We start from the raw sequence: 19,318 nt of genomic DNA, 5'->3' as shown, positions 1-19,318 counted from the left end.
GTTGAATGAAGAGGTCAAGGATGGGAATGTATTGTATCAGGCTACAGCAGCTTTGATGACTCGGACGACGATGAGAACTAGGCCATGCTCAAGTCATGATATATGAGGGTGCTTTGCTTTAGAAGAATAGTTGGTTTGTGGGTGGACTGAAGATGATTAGCAGTAGTTTATAACAAATATTTTTGGTATCTTTTTGGTCGCTTTTAAGAAAATACACGCATTTTTTCTTCTTTCAACTCGAAATCTTACACGGTTACACGCTTATACGCTTTTTCTGTCTTCTGAATACTTGTCGCGTCGGAACTTGTCTCTGCCAACATCATGATCTTCTTCAAACTTAGCAGCCCATACGGTTTGCAAGAAGCTCTGATGATTTTATATAAACGGTAGATAGGTTTATACTAATCCATATGCTATAGAAATGGACTCGTTTCCAGTGGAATATGTCGCTGTTCAACTGCCCGTATTGGGAGTGTTTGGACTATCTGCCGAAGAGACAATACCAACGACAATCACGTCGACGACAGGAGCTGCCACCTCTGACACGACTGGATCTGCAACTCCAGCACCGCCATCGCCGCTGTCCATCAAGAAACTCAATACAGGAGCTACATCGACATCACCATCATCGACATTATTCAAGAAGCAACTGTTGAACGCGCTCGTCTCAAAGAGTGTCGGTGGTGTATGGGATGTCACGTCAGCTCGTAACTCAAATCAATTTTTGGTCGTTTCGTTCGAGAAGGTATGTTTGCAGGTTGTGTCAAAGTGTGAAGCTCAATGCTGTTTTTGACAACCTGACGCTTCTTCACAAACCAACCCCATCTAGACGTATAGCCTACCACCACGAAAATCACCGCCAGCGCGCAACGTGCCGATACCTCATTCGCCTCTCAGTCCTCTCACGTCATCATCGCCATTATATCCAGATGGGCTCATGACTCCTTTGTGGCTCAAGAGACATCGTGAGTTGATACCGTCAGTCATGGTGGGATTCTATGATTTGTGGGAGCGGCCTTCTGCGGAACAGGCGCCTGATCGTAATCGAGATCCATTGGGTGCTCAACAAGCTGCTACTCTTGAGAGAGAACGAGATGGGCTGTTAGCGCAGGAGATCAATGATAAGAGGTATGGTAAACAGTATAATATCTTGTAGATCAAATGCGTCTCGCTTATACTCTGTTCTTGCACTAGACGCGGAGCACAAGAACGTGGCATCAAGTTTTCTGCAGTGATTCTTTTGGGCAAGAGTACCAAGCTTGGTTAGTCGTCGCAAAACCTATACTCACGCTATCCAGCATCGCTTCAACTTTCTTTTTACAATCAGAGGATCCACATACTGAAGAACGTTTATCGTATCTTCGTAAGGCTTGCACTTTGGATTCAAAGCACTCCTTGTTTGCATTACCATTTGGAGGTGGATCCTCATTCGATCCTCAAGACTTTGCAGCCAAGTATATGCAAATCCACTATTCACAGTCTTTCAGATCTCTAATTCCTCTTTCGACGTATAGTCTTCAAAGAGCCTTATACGACAGTGCTCTAAACTATTATCGGGAGCACGGAAAACGAGTTAAGAAGAAGAAGCTGAAATATGCAACCACAGGACCAGTGAGATCAATTCCACCACCACCTACCGCTTCGTCGTTGTCAGCAACAGGGTCGCAGACATCATTAGTGGGATCTCCAGCTGGTTCACCAACCAAACCGTTGTCATCACATGGTTGGAGTATACGATATGATTTCAAGACAGCTGCATTCTCTGAGTTTAGACAGGACTTTGAAGGAGCTGTCAAGTAGCGCACCATCTGCCTTTTTACGTTCTCCGTGCTCATACTGATAGCAATCTCGTTAGGTCGTACGAATCAGCATATCAAACATTGATAGAAATGATTCAGACCACTGTTGTTGGAGGATTATGGGCACCAGGTGGTGGTGGTGGATCAGCGTCTGATGGGATACAGCCGTATACGAATAGATGGTCCGAAGCACGGCACTTGTTGGACTGTATTTCATTGAAGGTATGCAGGAGAATTCATATGTTGCTTTGGCAGTTCGCAGTTATCACTCAGCGTTTCTCCTTCTTTAGATATGTCGTCTATTGTTACAATCAGATCAGCCTATACTGGCTCTAAGTCAGCTCAACAAGCACCTCAATAATCTCTATGCCCTACCTGAATTCGTGCCCACAACTACCTCATCGTCATTCATAACATCAACATTGTCGCAAACGCCGCTGTCGCTACCTCCTCAAGGACTTTCGCATCTAAATAAACCACTGAATGGTGGTTCATTCGAGTATTGGAGTTGGGTATCAACTCAATACAGAGCTTTTGGTGAATTGATTGAATTAGCGACAACAAAAATGGGGATGAAGTTACCTGTTGGAGCACCTATAATACCGCCTGTATCTAGTCCTGATCCGAACGCACCAAACTCTGGTGCAACTCCCATTCCTGCATCGACAGTGAACCCGTCGACCATAGTACAACATGCTGGATACTATTATTTGCTGGCTGCTAGAGCTTCTGAGGAGAGATGGAAGAAGTTTAAGGAAGCCGAAAAGGTATACATCCATCAGTCGTCCTTTTTTTGCTGTCTGGACTAATCTTTTATTTAGAACATGGTCAATGCTCCTCCTCTTCCTTTGGCATTTGCACCAACTGCTTCAAGACCTGCAGCTGGACGCAGCAGCGTTAGTTCACCTTTTGATGGTCGACCGGCTCTGGATGGTGTGGTGATTGGCTTGCCTTTTCATTTTTTTTGCCTATAGACTCAATGCAATGTTTTGGTCACTATAGGGTTATCATTGTCACCAGTGGTATCGTCACCATCACACGCTCATGCTCTGGGTCTCGCGTTGGCTACAGAACGTCAAGTAGACCATGCTTCATTATCGATAGAACTGTTGACCAAATCGTATGAGCAGTTTAAACGACAACGCTCAGGAAGAACTACTCTATTCCTAGCTTCTGAAATAGCGAGATTATATGAAACTAGTGGAAAGCTAGAAATGGCATTACGGTTTTATGAACGTATTGGTCGTACATACCGTAAAGAGGGATGGCCTACGGTGCTAGCTAGTGTATTAAACGGCCAAGCACGATGTGCGAAAGCACTAAATATGTGGGACTCTTTTGTCGAGTGTAGTATAGAGTTGTTGACAGAACGAATGAATCTGAATTCTAATGACAGACTGTCGACATTGGAAGACATATTGTCTGCCTTACGTGGTGACTCGGCTACTGCCGGAACCGTCATCAAAGCTAATGTAGAAATGGACATAATCGAACCTTTTATGCACTGCCACATCCAATTCAAAAAATCGACGGGATATGCAGGTAGTCCAGCGGAATATCAGATTACGTTGGCTGCTACGTCACCGAATACACCTCCTGCTACTATTAAACTATCTCAATTACGAGTCATATTCTCTGACGAGAGATTCAATCTGCTCGTCACATCACCTGAAGATGATTCTTCGACAAACCAAGAAACGAATCCAATCGCCCTTGTAGCTGGCTCAACAGAACGGCATCCTGTCTGGGTCGATATAAAATCTGCCACTAGAGCTTCCGCTCCATTCACCATAGATCCACAAACCAAATTCCCATATCTCAAGGAAGCCGATCTAGTCATTCGACCTGGTGAAAGAAAAGTCTTTGAAGGTGCTATAACACCTACAGACTCTATGGAATTGAGAGTTGTCCGAATCGAGGGTATTTTGGAAGGTGCAGCTGGTTCTGTGGTTTTGAGATGGAAGATTGGTGATAGGAATGAAGAAGCTCAGACTCGAAGACGGTGGCTGCTATCTCATGAAGCTGGCAGTAAAGGCAAATGGGCGCCATTGGAGGGTTATGGAGAGCTGTCCAGTCTGAGGTATAATTTCACCATGTACGCACTCTTTTTTGCGGTCTGCTGAACCAACCTTTGTATTTCTTCTCTACATCAGGGTGATTCGGAAGCAGCCTGCTTTGGTGGTTCGTAGTATACATTTTCCACCAGGGTATCTAGATGAGATTTATCCTATAACCGTGGAAGTTGTCAATGAAGAAGCTGTCGACATTCAGGCATTCTGTGAATTTGAGATTCGTGGTGGTGGAGCTGAAGGTTCAGGTATGAGCTCTGTTGATGTCTGTTTTGCATTGATTTTTGTTCAAGTTGATTTTATGGTAGATCCAAATACGTATCTGAGCTCCGACCCTGACTCGTTGGCAAACATGCCATCTCAACTCCCTACATCACCCAACTCTCCATACCAATCCACTACTCGTGCTCGTGGAATATCTACTTCCTCATCACCGCCTCATGCTCCCGTAACAACACCTCTGACACCTGTAATCATGACTTCCAATCCAACCGGCTCCACTCATACATTGCTGCGTGGCTTGGATTTAGGCAGACTAGCTCCAGGAGCATCTGCACGACACACTGTATATATCAAGAGTCACAGTGTACCTGGTGAACGCGCCGTCATTGTCACTGTATTTTTCCGACCAACTTCGTCTTCTTCTCCATCGTCAGCTACAGAAGGAGTACAAGACATGTTAAATCCAGATCTACACTTCCGTAAAGTTGAAGCACTACGAATCAAATTTGATCGAGCTTTTGACTCAAATTGGGATGTAAAAGTATATGATGGTCGGCTTGTAAATAGTACGGAATGGATGCAGGAGTGCGAGTGGCATGAATCATGGATGGTTACAGGGAATCTGAAATGTGTAGGGCCATGGGATGTGGAGGTCGCGTCTGGAGAATTGCATCAGGATCAGGTAACTTCTCGTTTGAAGCCGAAAAAAGAGTCCACTCGTCGATTGGAAAAGCACTGGATTGCTTATTCTATCTTCACTCTCTAGGATATGGAAGTATCAGATCTCACACCTATAGAACCAGGAACAGAACCATATCCTACACCAAAGCTATCTGTGTCATCTATATCACCGCCGTCACCAAAACCTGAAACATGGCGACCATCTAGAGCGCATCACTTCTTATATCGCATGAACATGTCTCGATGTGCTGGTCTCGTATCCAGTTCAAGGACAATAGATATTGGAAGAATGGAGATCAAATGGCGAAGGTAAGATTTGTAATTCGCTGTAATTTCGCAATTTCATCAGAATATTTATCTCACTTATTTTCGCCATGTGTTCTTGTAGACCAGCGCATCAGTCTAATGGAATATTGATGCCTTGGACGAGGTCTGTTGTAACGATACCGAAATTGGATTTGGCACCTGATGGGTTGGTCGTTACTTTGCGTAAGCACTTTCTTCGTGTTAATCCGAGGCTCTTTTAGCGTCTTTATTTGAGTGCTTAAACACTTTTCTTCCAATAGAACCCCCTTCCGACTCATCTGTAGGCAATCTCTTTACACTGGCTTATAACCTATACAATACCTCATCGGTTTCATACGAAATCTCATCCACCCTTGAATCAGCAGAAGGGTTGGTCTTTGCTGGTGTCAAGTCCTTGACGTGTCGATTACTACCATGCTCATCAAAGACAATCACATTCAATTGTCTTCCGCTCATCAGTGGGAGATTGCAACTGCCAAAATTAAAGATTGTGATCAAGGCTGTTGGAGGTAAAGAACGTGATTCTGGCAACACGGCTATTATACCTGCGCCTTCTGCAATGAGTCTCAGTGGTGGTACGAGCGCTATAAGCAGTGGGCAAACTAGTACAGTAAAGGAGGCTGATGAAGTGAGAGTGTTGGGTGGTGAAGGAGGGATTTTCGTGCGGCCGAGATCTATGGATGATAATCCAAGTCATGTATATAAATGAGTCGCATGTATTGTAGAGTGCTGCGTAAATATAGAAAGAGCAAACTTTTCATCTGAACTTGCCCCTAATTCATCAGCGCTGGTGGTTGAAGAGACTCGACTCAATCAATGGGATCTATTAGCAGTTGTCTCGATCGTCAAATCTTTGCCTTCTGCGATAGTGTTGAGATGGAAAACATACTCATTGATGAAAAACGTGATTAATTTCCTCAACCTAATGCTGAGTCACAAATGATGGATTGAACTAATGGTACACAGCGTTTGCATAGTTCATGCTATTGAAGCATCCTTCTGCACACATCTACAAGTTTGACTAGTAGAGTCAGCAGCTGTATGTGTTTTCTTGCATCGATTGTGCCTCTGATGTATACAGACATCCTGAAAAGAGTGGACGGACACGCGTCATTTTAGATTCTTATAAATTCGCATCCATTGAATTCCGTGCTACTTGCCTATGCAGCTCATAAAACCTTTTGTTGCCGTCAGCCAATATGTGGGTTTGTTCTGGAGAGAAGCAGACGAGTTCGACGCAATACAACAACGTTCAAAGAGGAGTAATAATTGTTTATTCTCATTTATAACGCGTAATGCGTGTAATGCGTAATAGAGGATGCCCATGCGAGAGTGGCAAGCTGTAGCAACTTTATTCTTGAATGTTATAGTTTTCAAGTTTCGCGTCGCTTTTTCGTTCTTTCAAGCCTGGAAAGACGCGAGATACTGTCAATCCGTTACAAGCTGCACTAGGAAATCACTACTCCTCTCTTGAACTCGTCCAATATCTCTCTACACCAGCTTTCAACTGCTACAAAACACCAACACTCAAGATGATGGCCAAAAGAGTATCTCTCCTCCGGTGCAGCTCCCGTCTGCCTCTCATAACATCTTCCACAAGCAGCTTAAACCGTCTATCCCTCCTCCAATCCCAACTCTCTCGCACCCTCGCATCCGAATCATCTGGAGCTTCTGCAAACAACACTTCAGCACTCCCAACCAGGAAGGAACGACCACGAAGGGCTTTGTTCTATGGTATGCTAAACATATGCTAGAGCTTTTGGTCTGATTTGAGGCATATGGACGTGTTTTGGACGTGATTATAACCCAACATTTAACATATTTTTTCTGCTCGTGTAGTTCCGGGAAGTGACGAGCGTAAACTGAATAGCTCGTTAAAGAGTAAAGCGGATTGCATAACGTATGATTTGGAGGATTCTGTTGCGCTCAATAGAAAGGTATTTTGCTGCAGGTGAATGGGGTAAGACAGTCTGAGTGTGACGTTGATGTTTGGATCTGCTAGGGTCAAGCTAGGCAATTGGTGTTTAATGCGTTAGAGGTGGGTGCAGATTGCCATCTTGCTTTAGATGGTGTTATGAATGACATTGTCTTCCTTTTTTTCGTTAGACTTTCAACGTGGGCAGATCAGAAAAGGCAGTTCGAATCAATGCTGTTGGGTATGTTTTCCCCACTTGCATCTACACTTATACGACTCTCATGCGCCACATAACATAGATCTGGACTAGAGATTGATGATTTGAATGTGGTGGTATGTGTGAATTCATCTTGGTTGCAAACGTCCTTTTCGTCCACTGAAGTTTTCTGGCCTAATAGTTACGATCACCAAACCTACAAGCCATTCTGGTTCCGAAAGTGCAGTCTGCTCGAGATGTACAGTTTGTGACGCGGATGATTGATACGATTGCTCCTGCATCAAAGTGAGTTGCATATAACAAAATTGACTTGCAATCGTGTGAGAAGTAGCTGATCGAGTCCTTTTTTATCAATAGCCGAGAAAACATACGAATCCTCGCAGCCATCGAATCCGCACTTGGAATCATGAATATCAAAGAAATCGCACAGTCGGATCCTCGTGTGGATGCTCTGATATGTACGTTCATCGCAACAGTACAGTATTGACCTGACCAGTGGTGTTTTTTTCCGCACCTTGTCGTTTCTCACATACTCCATCTCTCTACAGTCGCAGCAGAAGACTATTGCGCAGACACGGGCCTCCTGCGCTCCGGCACACGTCTCGAGATGCTATATGCGCGCCAAACAGTCGTGACAGCAGCCATAGCATACGGCCTGCAAGCGATAGATCTCGTGTGTGTTGAATTCCAGGATGAGAACACGCTACGGGCTGAGTGTGATGAGGGGCGTGCGTTTGGATTTACAGGGAAGCAGGCTATACATCCTAAACAGGTGGATGTTATTCAGATGTTGTATATGCCGGCTGAGAAGGGTATGTGTTTGTTGTTGTGTGCGTGTGAAGGTTTCATGGCATGAATCGAATCTAAATCCTGTTCTGTTTCCGACTGGGATAACGCAGATGTGTCACGGGCCACCAAGATTGTGGAAGGCTACCATGAGCATTTGAAGAAGGGTGTTGGAGCATTCAGTTTGGATGGCAAGATGATTGATATGCCGGTGGTGAAATGGGCTGAGGTATGATATCCATCGGTCAATTTGTTTGGACGTTTCTTTTTGGCACTCGACACTAACACCATTAACCCACATAGCGTCTACTGGCCAAAGCAAATATTGACAAACAATAAATGCAACCACCATATTCATACTATTATTTTTGTAAGTGTCTTATTTTGCTACAAGCACAAAAATATGCTCAAATACAAAAGTATATGCTTAAAAACACGATTATATTTTGTTATCATGTTGCGATGTAGTTGTAGACTGCTTCTGTATCAACAGTTCTGGTGGTGCGATGGGTATAGCACCTGTTTTATCTGATACAGGAAGCGGTGATCCGACTTTTACAGTTGAAGTTGCTGCCGTCTCACTCGAGACAGCGATTGCGGGTATCTGAGCTGTGCTGCTTGTTCCTGCTGATGAAGCATCAGCACTTGCAGAAGCAGGGCTAGATGTCTCTTTTTTAGGTTCGGGTACAAGCACACCGACACCTTCACTCTCAGCCTCATCAGCCAAGACGAGGATTTCTTCTAGAGATACTTTACCATCGTTATCAGTATCTAACCTCTGCACGATACGCCTAATCCTTTCATCGGCTGGGTGATCACGGATTATCTATCAAGAGTATTGGATGCCTTATTGGATCATTTCCACCCAAAAAAAGGAGCCAAAATTATATTATACCTTCAAGGCATCCTCCAACTCTTCCAGCGTAATGCGCCCGCTCTGATCTGGTTTGAGAGTCTGCATTATCTGCCTTTTAGGAGGTGCAGATTCCAAACTGGTGATCTCCTTTTCAATCTTGGCAATCATCTTGTCTACACGGGCACCAAGACGAGAAGTGACAGTGGCTGGCTCTTGTTTAGCCAGCGATTTGAGTTCTTCAATGTCCTATTTATAGATAAGACGTTACGGATGTACTTTTTTTTGCTCAATCCGTCACCGAGAACCACTTTTACATACCTCTTTGAATTCAGCACGCTCCAATTTGATTTCAGCCACTTCATGTCGAACATCTTGAAATACTGAATCTGCAGTTAAGATTTTAAGTGCAGCACCCAATTGTACAAGTTGAGCTTCCGAGATGTTGTCTCCGTCTTCTGCTACTGCTGGAGCTGCAGCTGGTTTGGCAGGTGCAGGTATAGGTTCAGCAGCTGGTGGTGTTGGAGCTTCTGATACTTTGGCTGCTGGTTCAGCTGGTTTGGAGGGAGCGGCTGCTGCTGTTGGTTGAGGAGCAGCTATTTGTATAGGAGCAGGTGGTGCTTCTATTGTCGGAGTGGCAGCAGCAGCCTTCTTCCTTTGTTCGGCTTCTTTGGCCATCTTGACCTTCATCAAGGCCTATCATTCAGGGAGAAAGACATCAGCAAAAAACAAAATAGTCGTATAGCTCATATAGCCTTACAAACCTCTTCCTGTTCACTCTCATCTTCAATAAGCTCTTCCTGTTCCTTCAAAACCTCCAACTTTTGTTTATAAGTAGCTTTACCCTCAGCTTCAGCAATACCTAGAGCTGTCTCATTCACGACCTGATGAGGTAACGAATGCAGAGCAGCTTGTAGCGCTTCAGCAGTATCACTAGGTCGATCAATAGGTCGATCGAATGTGAATGCTCGTGATAAGACGAGGAGGGTTGAAGGGATTTGGTTTTTGAGATGCAAGTCCAACCATTGAGCCAATTCGGATCGTAACCTGGCTGGTGATACTCCTATAGTACGTATACCGCGAGAAGCACAAGCTTGCTGTAATTCTTTGACGTTGAGTGACTCGATTCCTTCTTCTGCGATGGTCTATTGTCGGATCGTAGTAGATGAGCAACAGCAAAAAATTGATCATTGGAAACCGTAGCATACCTTGTCGTCAGACTCTAACTCCTTCATCTTCCGTTGGATTTGATGTCTCAAAAAGTTGTCTGTACCGAACGCATTGATGTTCATATACTTGCACATAGAGACCAATTGTGGTCGCGACAAGTTATTCAATGTCAAATTGTCTTCGAATTTTCGAGCAATTCGAATGATTTCTTCGTTGGGGGCTTGTTCACCCGATGTTCGATACTAAGGACGAGAGTGAGTTCCAATGGTGATTGTGATACGAGTAGCAAAAAAGCGAGTAGTCCTGGGCAATCATACCTTGAGGAAGAATTGACTAAACTCTTTAGCTGCCTCAGCTTTGGAAGTACCAGCAATAGATACATCTTCAATAGTATCTTGCAAGAATTTGGCCATCTCTAAACGTACTTTCAACAGCCTCTTCTTCTTTTCTTGCTAAAGGAAACCAAAAAAACCAGCATAAGGCACAAAAATGAGGTAATCCTCAGTGAAACAGCACGCGGTTCATACCTCATCGAATTTACTTTCAAAAGTAGATGGCAACATGTTTGGGAAGAATCGTAAAAAGAGTGGGAGTGCGAATTCCAAGAAGGGCACAATGACAAATATCAAGAACGGCACAAGTCTTAGAAAGTCACCAGTAGTTCTCCTCAGCTATGATAGAGCGTAAATACAAAGTCAGTCTGAGATCTCACAGTGAATGGAGTTACAAACTGACGCGACACCCGGCGCGGAGAAAAACAAGGTGGGGTCCATGATATTCATACCTGTCTCTGTTCACGACGAGTAAGCTTATGCCCTCTCAACACTAGCATGAGCAGCCGACTTGATATAGCGATTTCAGCACCAAGTAGTTTAGTACCATGCCAATAATGCACCAATTCATTCTTGATTCGCTCCATGATGGGTTTCTTTACTTTATTAGCTGGATCTTCATCAACGACTTCGGATTCTCGCCATGCCTTGTCCATGGCATCCAATTCGCCTTCTTTGGCTACACGTACGGCACGTTCGACAGGTGTTTCCTCTTTCGCAGCTGCAGGTCGAAGTAATGATGGTGGTGTTGTTGAGGCGGTTTGAGACGTGCTAGCCACATTGGTAGTGTCGGATGATGGTGGTGTTATTGTAGCACCCGACGGTACTTTCGAGTCTGGTTTGGAGGTAGCGGCGGTATTTTCAGTGGTATTGGTTGCCAGTGTTCGTGATGTGGTATGTTGCCATGATCGTAATGTATGCTTTTGACGTAATGTGATTGTTGTTGACGTGTAAGCTATAAACCTGGACGTGCGTAGTGCGCTGTTAACATGATTCAGCTCATTAGGAGGGCGATCTAGGTGTTGAGATATAGAGAAAATGGGTTAGTCGATGCTGCAAATGTTAGCGTGATGGATGGTTTTTGTTCCATTTCCAATGATTGAGACATAGGAAGAAAATCGACACGGTGCTTTTCTTGATATTCCATGCACTTACATGGCAGTCTCCTTGTCAGTGCTTGAGCAGCTCTCGTCGCCATCATCCTTGTTGGAATGCAAATGCTGAAAGGACAAACTTTTGAGTCAAGATGCGCCCTACCAAAGAGGTTTCAATTGCTATAAAACGTTGTCAAATGCTCAAATAGCACGTGATCTTGACCCTGTCTTGACTTTATTTCAGAGTAAATCAGATTGACACGTTTTTCGTGAGTGGTGTTCGAAAGGTTCAGACATCCGTGGTTACCCATTTAATGGTGCTGAAGGCGTTTCAATTACGCAAGGCACGTCAACTATTAATCTGAACCACAGTGACGCTCTCGAAACAAAAGGCATTACTTTGATTAGAAACACGTCGCCTGTCAAGACAAAAAAGCTCGCCGATCATGAAAGGTAGGTTCTACGTTCAACGCGACAGCTCGCTCACGATCGCTTCCACGCTGGTAGATGAGGCTTGAAGAATCAATGCTGAGGTGGCGAAAGTCTCAAAAGTACTATATTGTTCTATACGTATATCGTTTTCATCACCACTAACAGTTCTCCTAAATTCAGTCTTTCAATAGGCGATGGAGAAACCCTTGGCTGCCGAGAACATGCTAGTAGAAGCAAACTACAATTCGGCTTATTGATACAATTTGGCGGCCTCAAGCTGTTCAAAAGACCTTCCTCTTTGCGCTGTGAATCGTAGTTGGCATTCGCCAAGAAGAAGGCTATGCCTATCATTGGATGAGATAAATTCAGAGTTAGTGCTTGCAGCGATGACCAGCGAAGGAGTGGGTGTTCCCAAACTACCTTCAAATTGGTACATCAAGGTTCGGCGACGGTTATGTCGTGCAGCCAGAAACGTAGAGCCAGATAGGACGACACGACCACGGTCTGAGTTTATGTTCACATATAGGTCCAGAGTGTCTAGATCAGTAAGATGGAAAACCTAGATACAAGACAAAAGGTCAGAATATGTTACCTCACTTCAGCCAACATTGCAAGATCATGTCCCCTTACCAATTGAAACAGTGCAATATCAGTTACTACATCCTTATTGATCTCTCGGAACAGATTTTGATGTGACAACATCAAGACACTCTGGGTGCTAACCTGAAGCCCTTAAATACATTAGCAATTCAAGTTTTGCTTTGGAATGCAGACAGTGAAGAACGGCTTTAACCTCTTGGAAGTCAAATATTTTTGTCGTTCTGTGAACTTGTCATGTTTCCTATTTCGGTGCTCTTCCTCCTCCTCTTCCACCAAGAATGAGATTTTGGTTGGGTTTGTTGGCGAACAGCTTGTTTGACAAAACGAAAACAGCCACATCTACATTAATCTACATCATCCAGATGTACATCAGCACATCCGGATTTCTCAAGTGTGATTGATTTAAGCGTCCTTCGAGGGTGGAAGTTTACAATAAATTCCTGAATGCGCTGTTCCACGATACTTGCTCCTTAAAAGCTCTTTTGATATTCCTTTCATTTTGCTGCTGCCTGTACAAAAAAAAATGCCAACCTTTTTGCTTCAACACCAAATTACAAAAAGCCTCATAAAACTACGTCAAACCAACACCCTCTATTGATCAACATCCATATGAACGGCCTCTTCACCAGCACCACCATTAGCTCCACTAGCACCAGTAATAATAGCAGCACTAGGAGGAACAGTAGCACTCGTAGCACTAGTAGGAGGCTCCACTTGCATAGATGTAACAGATGACACATCGTCATTGATTGGTTCAGCACGTTCCTTGTCTTTACGTTGAGGAGCATTGGCACTGTTATGACTATTGTGCATCATTGACATTCGTGGTTCGTCTTCCCGACGTGTACGAGATGTGCGACCAGGTTGTTGCGAGGTGGTGGAGTTCTTGTGAGAGTGACGGTCACGACGACCTCCTTCTCCTTCGTCTTCAGAGTCGGAGAGCTCGTTTTCAGGGACTCGATGGCGGTCTGACATTCGTTCTGGGGACGGAAACAAAATTAGATGATTTCTGACGAAGCAAAAAAGCGGAAAATATGCATGAACCATACACTCACGTGTTATACGAGTATCTTTGGTAGCTTCATCATCCTCTTCATCATCCGACGAGAAGCCATCACCAGGAACCTCTAAGTTTATACAAGAAAGCGATTGAGCAAAAACTGGCAAATTGTGGTTGAATTTTCTAATAGCACTCAGCTGACCTTGAGTCTGAACGCTGGGAGCCGAAGGGATGTGTCGAAGGTTTTCAATGATCTTGATTCTAGCGGGCGAGACAAGTGTCATGAGTACTTGTTTAACATGCGGTGCATCACCGTTTATCTGCTATCGAAACTTACTTTATCTTGTCCAAATATTCACGAGAGTTTTGGTTTTCCATATTGTTTGCAGGTACGTCAAGACGGTAATCAGGGCCATAGTATTGGAAGTAGTCGTTGTATGGGATTTCTAGATTCATAACGGTATTCAGAAACCCAATCCTTTGCATTACGAGAAAAAAGTACGCCCGACCAAAACATACCTTCAGGCAGAGTTTCACCAACAGCGACAGCGGTTTCATGACACCATGCACGAGCTACATTTCGAATAGTGTAACCACCACCACCCAACAACATCAACGGTACATTGAATGTCTTCAAGAACTCTACAGCTTGAGCGTGACCTACCAGAATGATTGATATTAGAAGGTTGCAACAAAAAAACTGAATGAGAAAAATACCTCTCATTGACAAGTTGAAGCAACCCAAACGGTCACCAGCCAAAGAATCGGCACCACATTGAAGTACTACAGCACCAGGACGATACCAGTCCATGACATGTTGAATTACGGGTCTGAAGACACTTCGGTATGATTCATCATCAATACCATCCTTCAGTGGGAAGTTGACTGCATAGTATTTTCCTCGACCGTGACCAATATCCTAACGATGACGATGAATGAGGCATGAGAATCAAAAGAGTTGAAAGCAATGAGAAACAAAAAAAAAACAGATCCGAAGCCGCCAGTATGAACTGTCTTACTTGAATATCACCAGTTCCCGGAAAGTATTCACCATATTTATGGAATGAGGCCGTCATGACTCTGTCTGTAGTATAAAAGGCTTCTTCAACACCATCACCGTGATGAATGTCAATATCAATATACAAGACTCGGGCGTGGAATCTAAAAAGTAAAACACTTATTTGTCAGCAAAGAAATCGACAGCACACTGCCCGAATACCAGTTTGGATGGTTCATCCCACACCCATCACATCAACATACCGTAACAGTTCTAGAATAGCTAATACGATATCATTGACATAACAGAAACCTGAAGCCTCCGTCTTTTTAGCGTGATGCAATCCACCGCCCCAGTTGATTGCAATGTCGGTTTCCCCTCGATTGAGCTTTCCAGCGGCAGCTTTAAACAGAGGGTTGGATGAGAGGGTGATTGATACAGCGTTGTACTTTCACTTTCAAACTTACAGATGGATCCACCGGCCGAGAGAGCACAGAATTCAAAGAGTCCGTCGAAAACTGGGCAATCTTCTCCGACATTGACTATTCGGAAGGAGTGTAAGTACTTGATAAATAAAATATTAAATATTAACAAATGTCGAGGTATCATATATAACACGCTTACATTTCTGTTGATACTTTGCGACCTCTTCAACATTGTCGGGAGTAACTCGATATAAAAAGTCGATATAGTCATCAGAATGGAATCTCGTCATTTCTCGGAATGTAGCTGGAGTGAATCTCTATTAATCGAGTAACTGAGCGTTAGTTTTGATTCATTCGGCCAAAGAGCCTAAATGAGGAGAGAGAGAGGACACATACACAAATCTCCAGCTTTTTGTACAAACCATAGTTTACAATGAGGTTGTGAGCCATACGAATACGATGTGGCTAAAGTTAATGAGGGTGTTGGATTTGAAGTTTGACATTCCTTTAACAGTCAAAACGAGCAGGTTGATGTTGCGTACCTTCATTGGATGCTGTGGGCCATAGTGGTAGTTTCCGACATCAGCTGTATGATATGAGGATATAGAATCAGTAATTGACTATAAATAAGACATGCAATAACAGAATGCAAGTGCTTGCCATGGTAGTGATAGGAGACCTTCCTCTTTTGCTCAACCACACTCGTCATCTTGAGCTAGCCCGTTCAGCAATAAACTGATTTAGATGATATGTACTCTGATTGTACGTATGCCCGTTCTATGGTCTATAGGGGATTCAACCTCTCGTCTTCGCTTGTGAAGCTTTTTGTGTTTTTAAAAAGCGAAGACAGCGAACGCTTTGCCAAGACAATGACACGTAAGTAAAGCTGTAATTTAGTGTATATCAGAAATACTTGACATCCCATCGTGTTTAAGTTTGGTGCTTTCAATAAAAGTTTGGACGATCTTTATTATTTTGTCAGCTTGTTGCTGAATGCGAATGAAAGAACTCTGGTAGCTTGATTCGACCATTGAATATTCCATCGTAGGTATCTGCACGTGATCTATTGACCTATACTCTTCATCAAGACTTGGTCAGCAACTGACGCGTCATCAACACAGTTTGGGACATTTCTCAAAACGCACAGAATCACCCACAAGGACTAGAAACAATGCCTGTCGTGAAAGGTATCAACACAGTGCCCTCATTTTAATTGCATTTATCCTTATTTGTTCAATATGTCTGAAACCCATTGATTCGCTAGTTTCCGTCAAATGGAGTGGCAAAAAGTTTGACAATGTAGAGGTAGACACAAGTCAACCTGGCATCGTATTCAAGACACAGCTATTCTCGTTGACGGGCGTAGAACCGGATAGACAAAAGATTATGATCAAAGGGGGCATGCTCAAGGTACGTTATAGCGTAGTCATAAATGAGCATTAGGGTATTGGTTGATGATCGATCATCAAGAGGATCGAACGGAGAATTGCACATGACGCTTCATCCTCGCTCGTATTTGTTTGTTGATTCCAACTCGTCATTTAGGATGATACGGACTTGTCAAAACTCGATCTTAAAGAAGTGAGACCACACTACACCCTCTTTTTTTTTGCTCCCATCATTCTGACTTTTCTCTTTGTTATAGGGACACTCATTCATGGTATATTTATCCATTTCAATCAGATCATGGCGCTCATACGGACACGTACTTGACTGATTCCCCTAACATACACAGATGATGGGCACTGCAGGCGAATTGCCAAAAGCACCTGAAAAGCCAATACAGTTCGTAGAAGACATGACTGATGCTCAAATTGCTCAAGCTGTAAGTTGCATTTGCGCTGCAAAAGTATAGGGCCAGAAAAAGATCACAGTATATGAGACCATCACACATCTAGATGAAACTACCTGCTGGTCTAGTCAACTTGGGAAACACCTGCTATATGAATGCTACTTTGCAGTGTCTACGAACCATCCCAGAGTTACAAACTGCCATGTCAAGGTAAAGCAATTGGAGGATTGCTCAGTATGCTCCAAAACAAGTACATATGACATATGTATAGCGACAAACTCTAAAAGCACAAATTGTTGCATTTATAGGATGACGGGCTCCATCTCTCCAGACTTTAGAGCTAGTCTCCCCGTCTCCCTCAAAACACTCTACCGAGAATTGTCTTCATCGGGTGAAGCAATTCCACCTCTTGTCTTTCTGCAAATGCTGCGTGGTGCCTTCCCGCAATTTGCTGAACAAACTGCTAGAGGATTCTCTCAACAAGATGCTGAAGAATGTTGGGGTCAAATCGTGTCTTCATTGAAAGAATCTGTGCCTGGATTGACTGCTACTGGTGAAGTCAACCCTGGAATTCACTTTGTAGATCAGTTTATGAATGGACAGTTTGCATCCACGTAGGATCATTCATCTTTGCTGCTTTTTTTCGCATAGATGAGATACTCAATGCACTCCATTCTCCACAGGTTGAAGTGTGATGACGCACCTCAGGAAGAAGCCACAGTATCTACAGAAGGCTTTACTCGTCTACAAGTCAACATTGGTTCTGGAGGTACTACATCCCATCTTCATGCTCATCTTGTTCCCTGTTTTGTTGGCTTGTTCAAGCCTAATTGAAGACAAATCATTATCTCACATATGAAGTCCCCCTCCATTTCCTAGTCTCCACATACTTATCTTCAGACATCTCATCCGGTCTGACTCAAAAGATTGAAAAAAACTCGCCAACTCTGAACACTTTGGCAAAATACACAAAGACATCCAAAATATCAAGGCTGCCTGCATATTTGACAATCAACTTTGTAAGGTTCCAGTGGAAGCCTGCAACTGAACCTGGTGGATCGGGTACTCGTGCCAAGATATTAAAGGTTGGTGTTCGGCACTCATACATGCTGCTTTTTGCTTTTGAGAAGTCGAGGTGCTGACATCCCCTATCCTTTGTTTGAAATGAGTAGAAAGTCAAGTTTCCATTCGAACTTGATATGGCTCAATTCGTCACACCAGACTTGTTGGCCAAGTTGGCTCCAGCCAGAGATAGGCTCAAGGAAATGGATGATTACAAGTCTGCTGTCAAGGTATTCACTCTCGTTGCTACCACAGTTTTTTGCCGTTGGAAACTCACAATCTCTATGCAACTTTAGAAACTCAAGACCAAAAAGGTGTCTGATGCTCAAGCGGCTTTAGCAGCAGGAACAGCTACTACCGCCATGGACATTGATACTCCAGCTACCGCATCATCAGCAGCAGCAGCATCAACAAAAACAACAAGATCACAAAAAGAAGTCCTCACCGAATTGGGAGTTGATGCATCCCTGATAAATGATGTTGGATGTAATGTATCAGGATGGTATGATCTAGTAGCTGTCTTGACACATGTTGGACGAGCAGCTGATTCTGGACATTATATTGCTTGGACTCGTCGAGAATCGAATCAAGATGGAACATCATCTGAACCTGACGATGGTTTGGGATGGTGGAAGTTTGATGATGATAAGGTGTCGCCTGTTTCTGCTGATGAGATTACGAAATTGGAGGGTGGTGGTGATTGGCATACAGGTGTGTATTTTACTTCGGGATGTATGAAACTCGTTGTTTTTTGCACAGTGGTTGCTGACGCCATTTTTTGAAACCTTTCTAGCATACATTTGTTTGTATCGTGCCAAGCCTCTGGGTGATAAACCTCCTCCACTTGAACCATAAAGCACGTATTGTTCTTTGTAAAGAGGGTTTGGTTGAGTTCAGATTGCTTTTGCTGTATAGAAAATACATTTACAACATTTTACGAGACTCTTTTCAGACTAGTACGTTTGTTCAGGTTTCAAGACCTTCAAGAACAAAGAACAACTATATCATGGCATTGAATGGCTTCTTCCAAGACCAACTTTAACTAGTGACGAACACTAGAGACAACCGTCCTCAAAACAACTGATTGCCAATTCGCAAAGTATGTGGATGTTGTGTGCTTGGGATACTTGATGCCACAAGTTGAAATGATGTTAAACTACATGCACTAAAGAAAGTTTGTGAAGATCGTTTTGCTATGGGCACACCACTAAAAGACGCCACTTGAGCTCTAAGATGTACTATATAGTTTGGCAGTGGGAATACAAGTCTGTTACAGAAGCAGTCTTTCAAGTCATCAACGCGCCGAAATGGAAGCCAGATACAAACTGGTGATTGCAGCTACTATGATGCAGCATACTAGCCGAGACATGGATATGCAACCACTGAAGTCAGTTAAAGCTCGTCCCGGTGTCCCTGAAACGTCTCATCATGTTTTATGAAGGACACGTCAGACTAAGCTGCATCAACAGAGTTTAAAGATACCGGAGTTGTATTGAAGGCCAAACAAACATTACGAGTACCAATAGCATGCGTTCTCGTGAATAATGATAACCAGCGACGTGTTAG

The 19,318-nt window shown here is 43.6% G+C and overlaps 5 protein-coding genes across 5 annotated transcripts; 3 read left to right on the top strand and 2 right to left on the bottom strand.

Moving 5' to 3' along the window:
• Positions 1 to 421: 421 nt before the first annotated feature.
• Positions 422 to 5,786, top strand: SmJEL517_g01153 (uncharacterized protein; the record flags this gene model as incomplete). Its single annotated transcript, XM_031167081.1, has 14 exons — positions 422 to 745; positions 830 to 1,128; positions 1,195 to 1,262; positions 1,328 to 1,454; positions 1,515 to 1,796; positions 1,856 to 2,021; positions 2,090 to 2,566; positions 2,621 to 2,732; positions 2,802 to 3,879; positions 3,953 to 4,116; positions 4,177 to 4,772; positions 4,857 to 5,080; positions 5,160 to 5,260; positions 5,338 to 5,786. The coding sequence occupies 14 exons, from the start codon at positions 422 to 424 to the stop codon at positions 5,784 to 5,786; spliced, it is 4,467 nt and encodes a 1,488-aa protein (XP_031026829.1).
• A 609-nt stretch (positions 5,787 to 6,395) lies between these two features.
• Positions 6,396 to 8,334, top strand: SmJEL517_g01152 (uncharacterized protein; the record flags this gene model as incomplete). Its single annotated transcript, XM_031167080.1, has 11 exons — positions 6,396 to 6,419; positions 6,484 to 6,811; positions 6,917 to 7,014; positions 7,080 to 7,115; positions 7,184 to 7,233; positions 7,292 to 7,325; positions 7,391 to 7,494; positions 7,567 to 7,667; positions 7,758 to 8,021; positions 8,109 to 8,224; positions 8,299 to 8,334. 11 exons carry the CDS (start codon positions 6,396 to 6,398, stop codon positions 8,332 to 8,334), a joined length of 1,191 nt encoding a protein of 396 aa, XP_031026828.1.
• A 100-nt stretch (positions 8,335 to 8,434) lies between these two features.
• On the bottom strand, positions 8,435 to 11,551 carry SmJEL517_g01151 (uncharacterized protein; the record flags this gene model as incomplete). Its single annotated transcript, XM_031167079.1, has 9 exons — positions 8,435 to 8,821; positions 8,891 to 9,097; positions 9,170 to 9,544; positions 9,613 to 9,993; positions 10,057 to 10,260; positions 10,336 to 10,470; positions 10,546 to 10,689; positions 10,803 to 11,365; positions 11,506 to 11,551. The coding sequence occupies 9 exons, from the start codon at positions 11,549 to 11,551 to the stop codon at positions 8,435 to 8,437; spliced, it is 2,442 nt and encodes an 813-aa protein (XP_031026831.1).
• Positions 11,552 to 13,067: 1,516 nt separating this feature from the next.
• On the bottom strand, positions 13,068 to 15,607 carry SmJEL517_g01150 (uncharacterized protein; the record flags this gene model as incomplete). The annotated part of the gene is made up of 13 exons (XM_031167078.1): positions 13,068 to 13,456; positions 13,532 to 13,603; positions 13,679 to 13,737; positions 13,814 to 13,922; positions 13,996 to 14,136; positions 14,194 to 14,395; positions 14,496 to 14,637; positions 14,737 to 14,875; positions 14,941 to 15,015; positions 15,098 to 15,215; positions 15,295 to 15,363; positions 15,441 to 15,518; positions 15,578 to 15,607. The coding sequence occupies 13 exons, from the start codon at positions 15,605 to 15,607 to the stop codon at positions 13,068 to 13,070; spliced, it is 1,623 nt and encodes a 540-aa protein (XP_031026830.1).
• Positions 15,608 to 16,069: 462 nt separating this feature from the next.
• SmJEL517_g01149 (uncharacterized protein) lies at positions 16,070 to 18,607 on the top strand (the record flags this gene model as incomplete). Its single annotated transcript, XM_031167077.1, has 12 exons — positions 16,070 to 16,085; positions 16,163 to 16,308; positions 16,444 to 16,479; positions 16,544 to 16,558; positions 16,634 to 16,723; positions 16,797 to 16,900; positions 16,999 to 17,304; positions 17,374 to 17,459; positions 17,570 to 17,775; positions 17,863 to 17,982; positions 18,049 to 18,463; positions 18,546 to 18,607. The coding sequence occupies 12 exons, from the start codon at positions 16,070 to 16,072 to the stop codon at positions 18,605 to 18,607; spliced, it is 1,602 nt and encodes a 533-aa protein (XP_031026957.1).
• Positions 18,608 to 19,318: the final 711 nt, after the last annotated feature.

Source organism: Synchytrium microbalum (assembly GCF_006535985.1).
Source record: "Synchytrium microbalum strain JEL517 chromosome Unknown SmJEL517_scf0004, whole genome shotgun sequence".
Lineage (NCBI taxonomy): Eukaryota > Fungi > Chytridiomycota > Chytridiomycetes > Synchytriales > Synchytriaceae > Synchytrium > Synchytrium microbalum.
The sequence above is the reverse complement of the archived record's forward strand: the minus strand, read 5'-3'. Positions and strand labels throughout refer to the sequence as shown.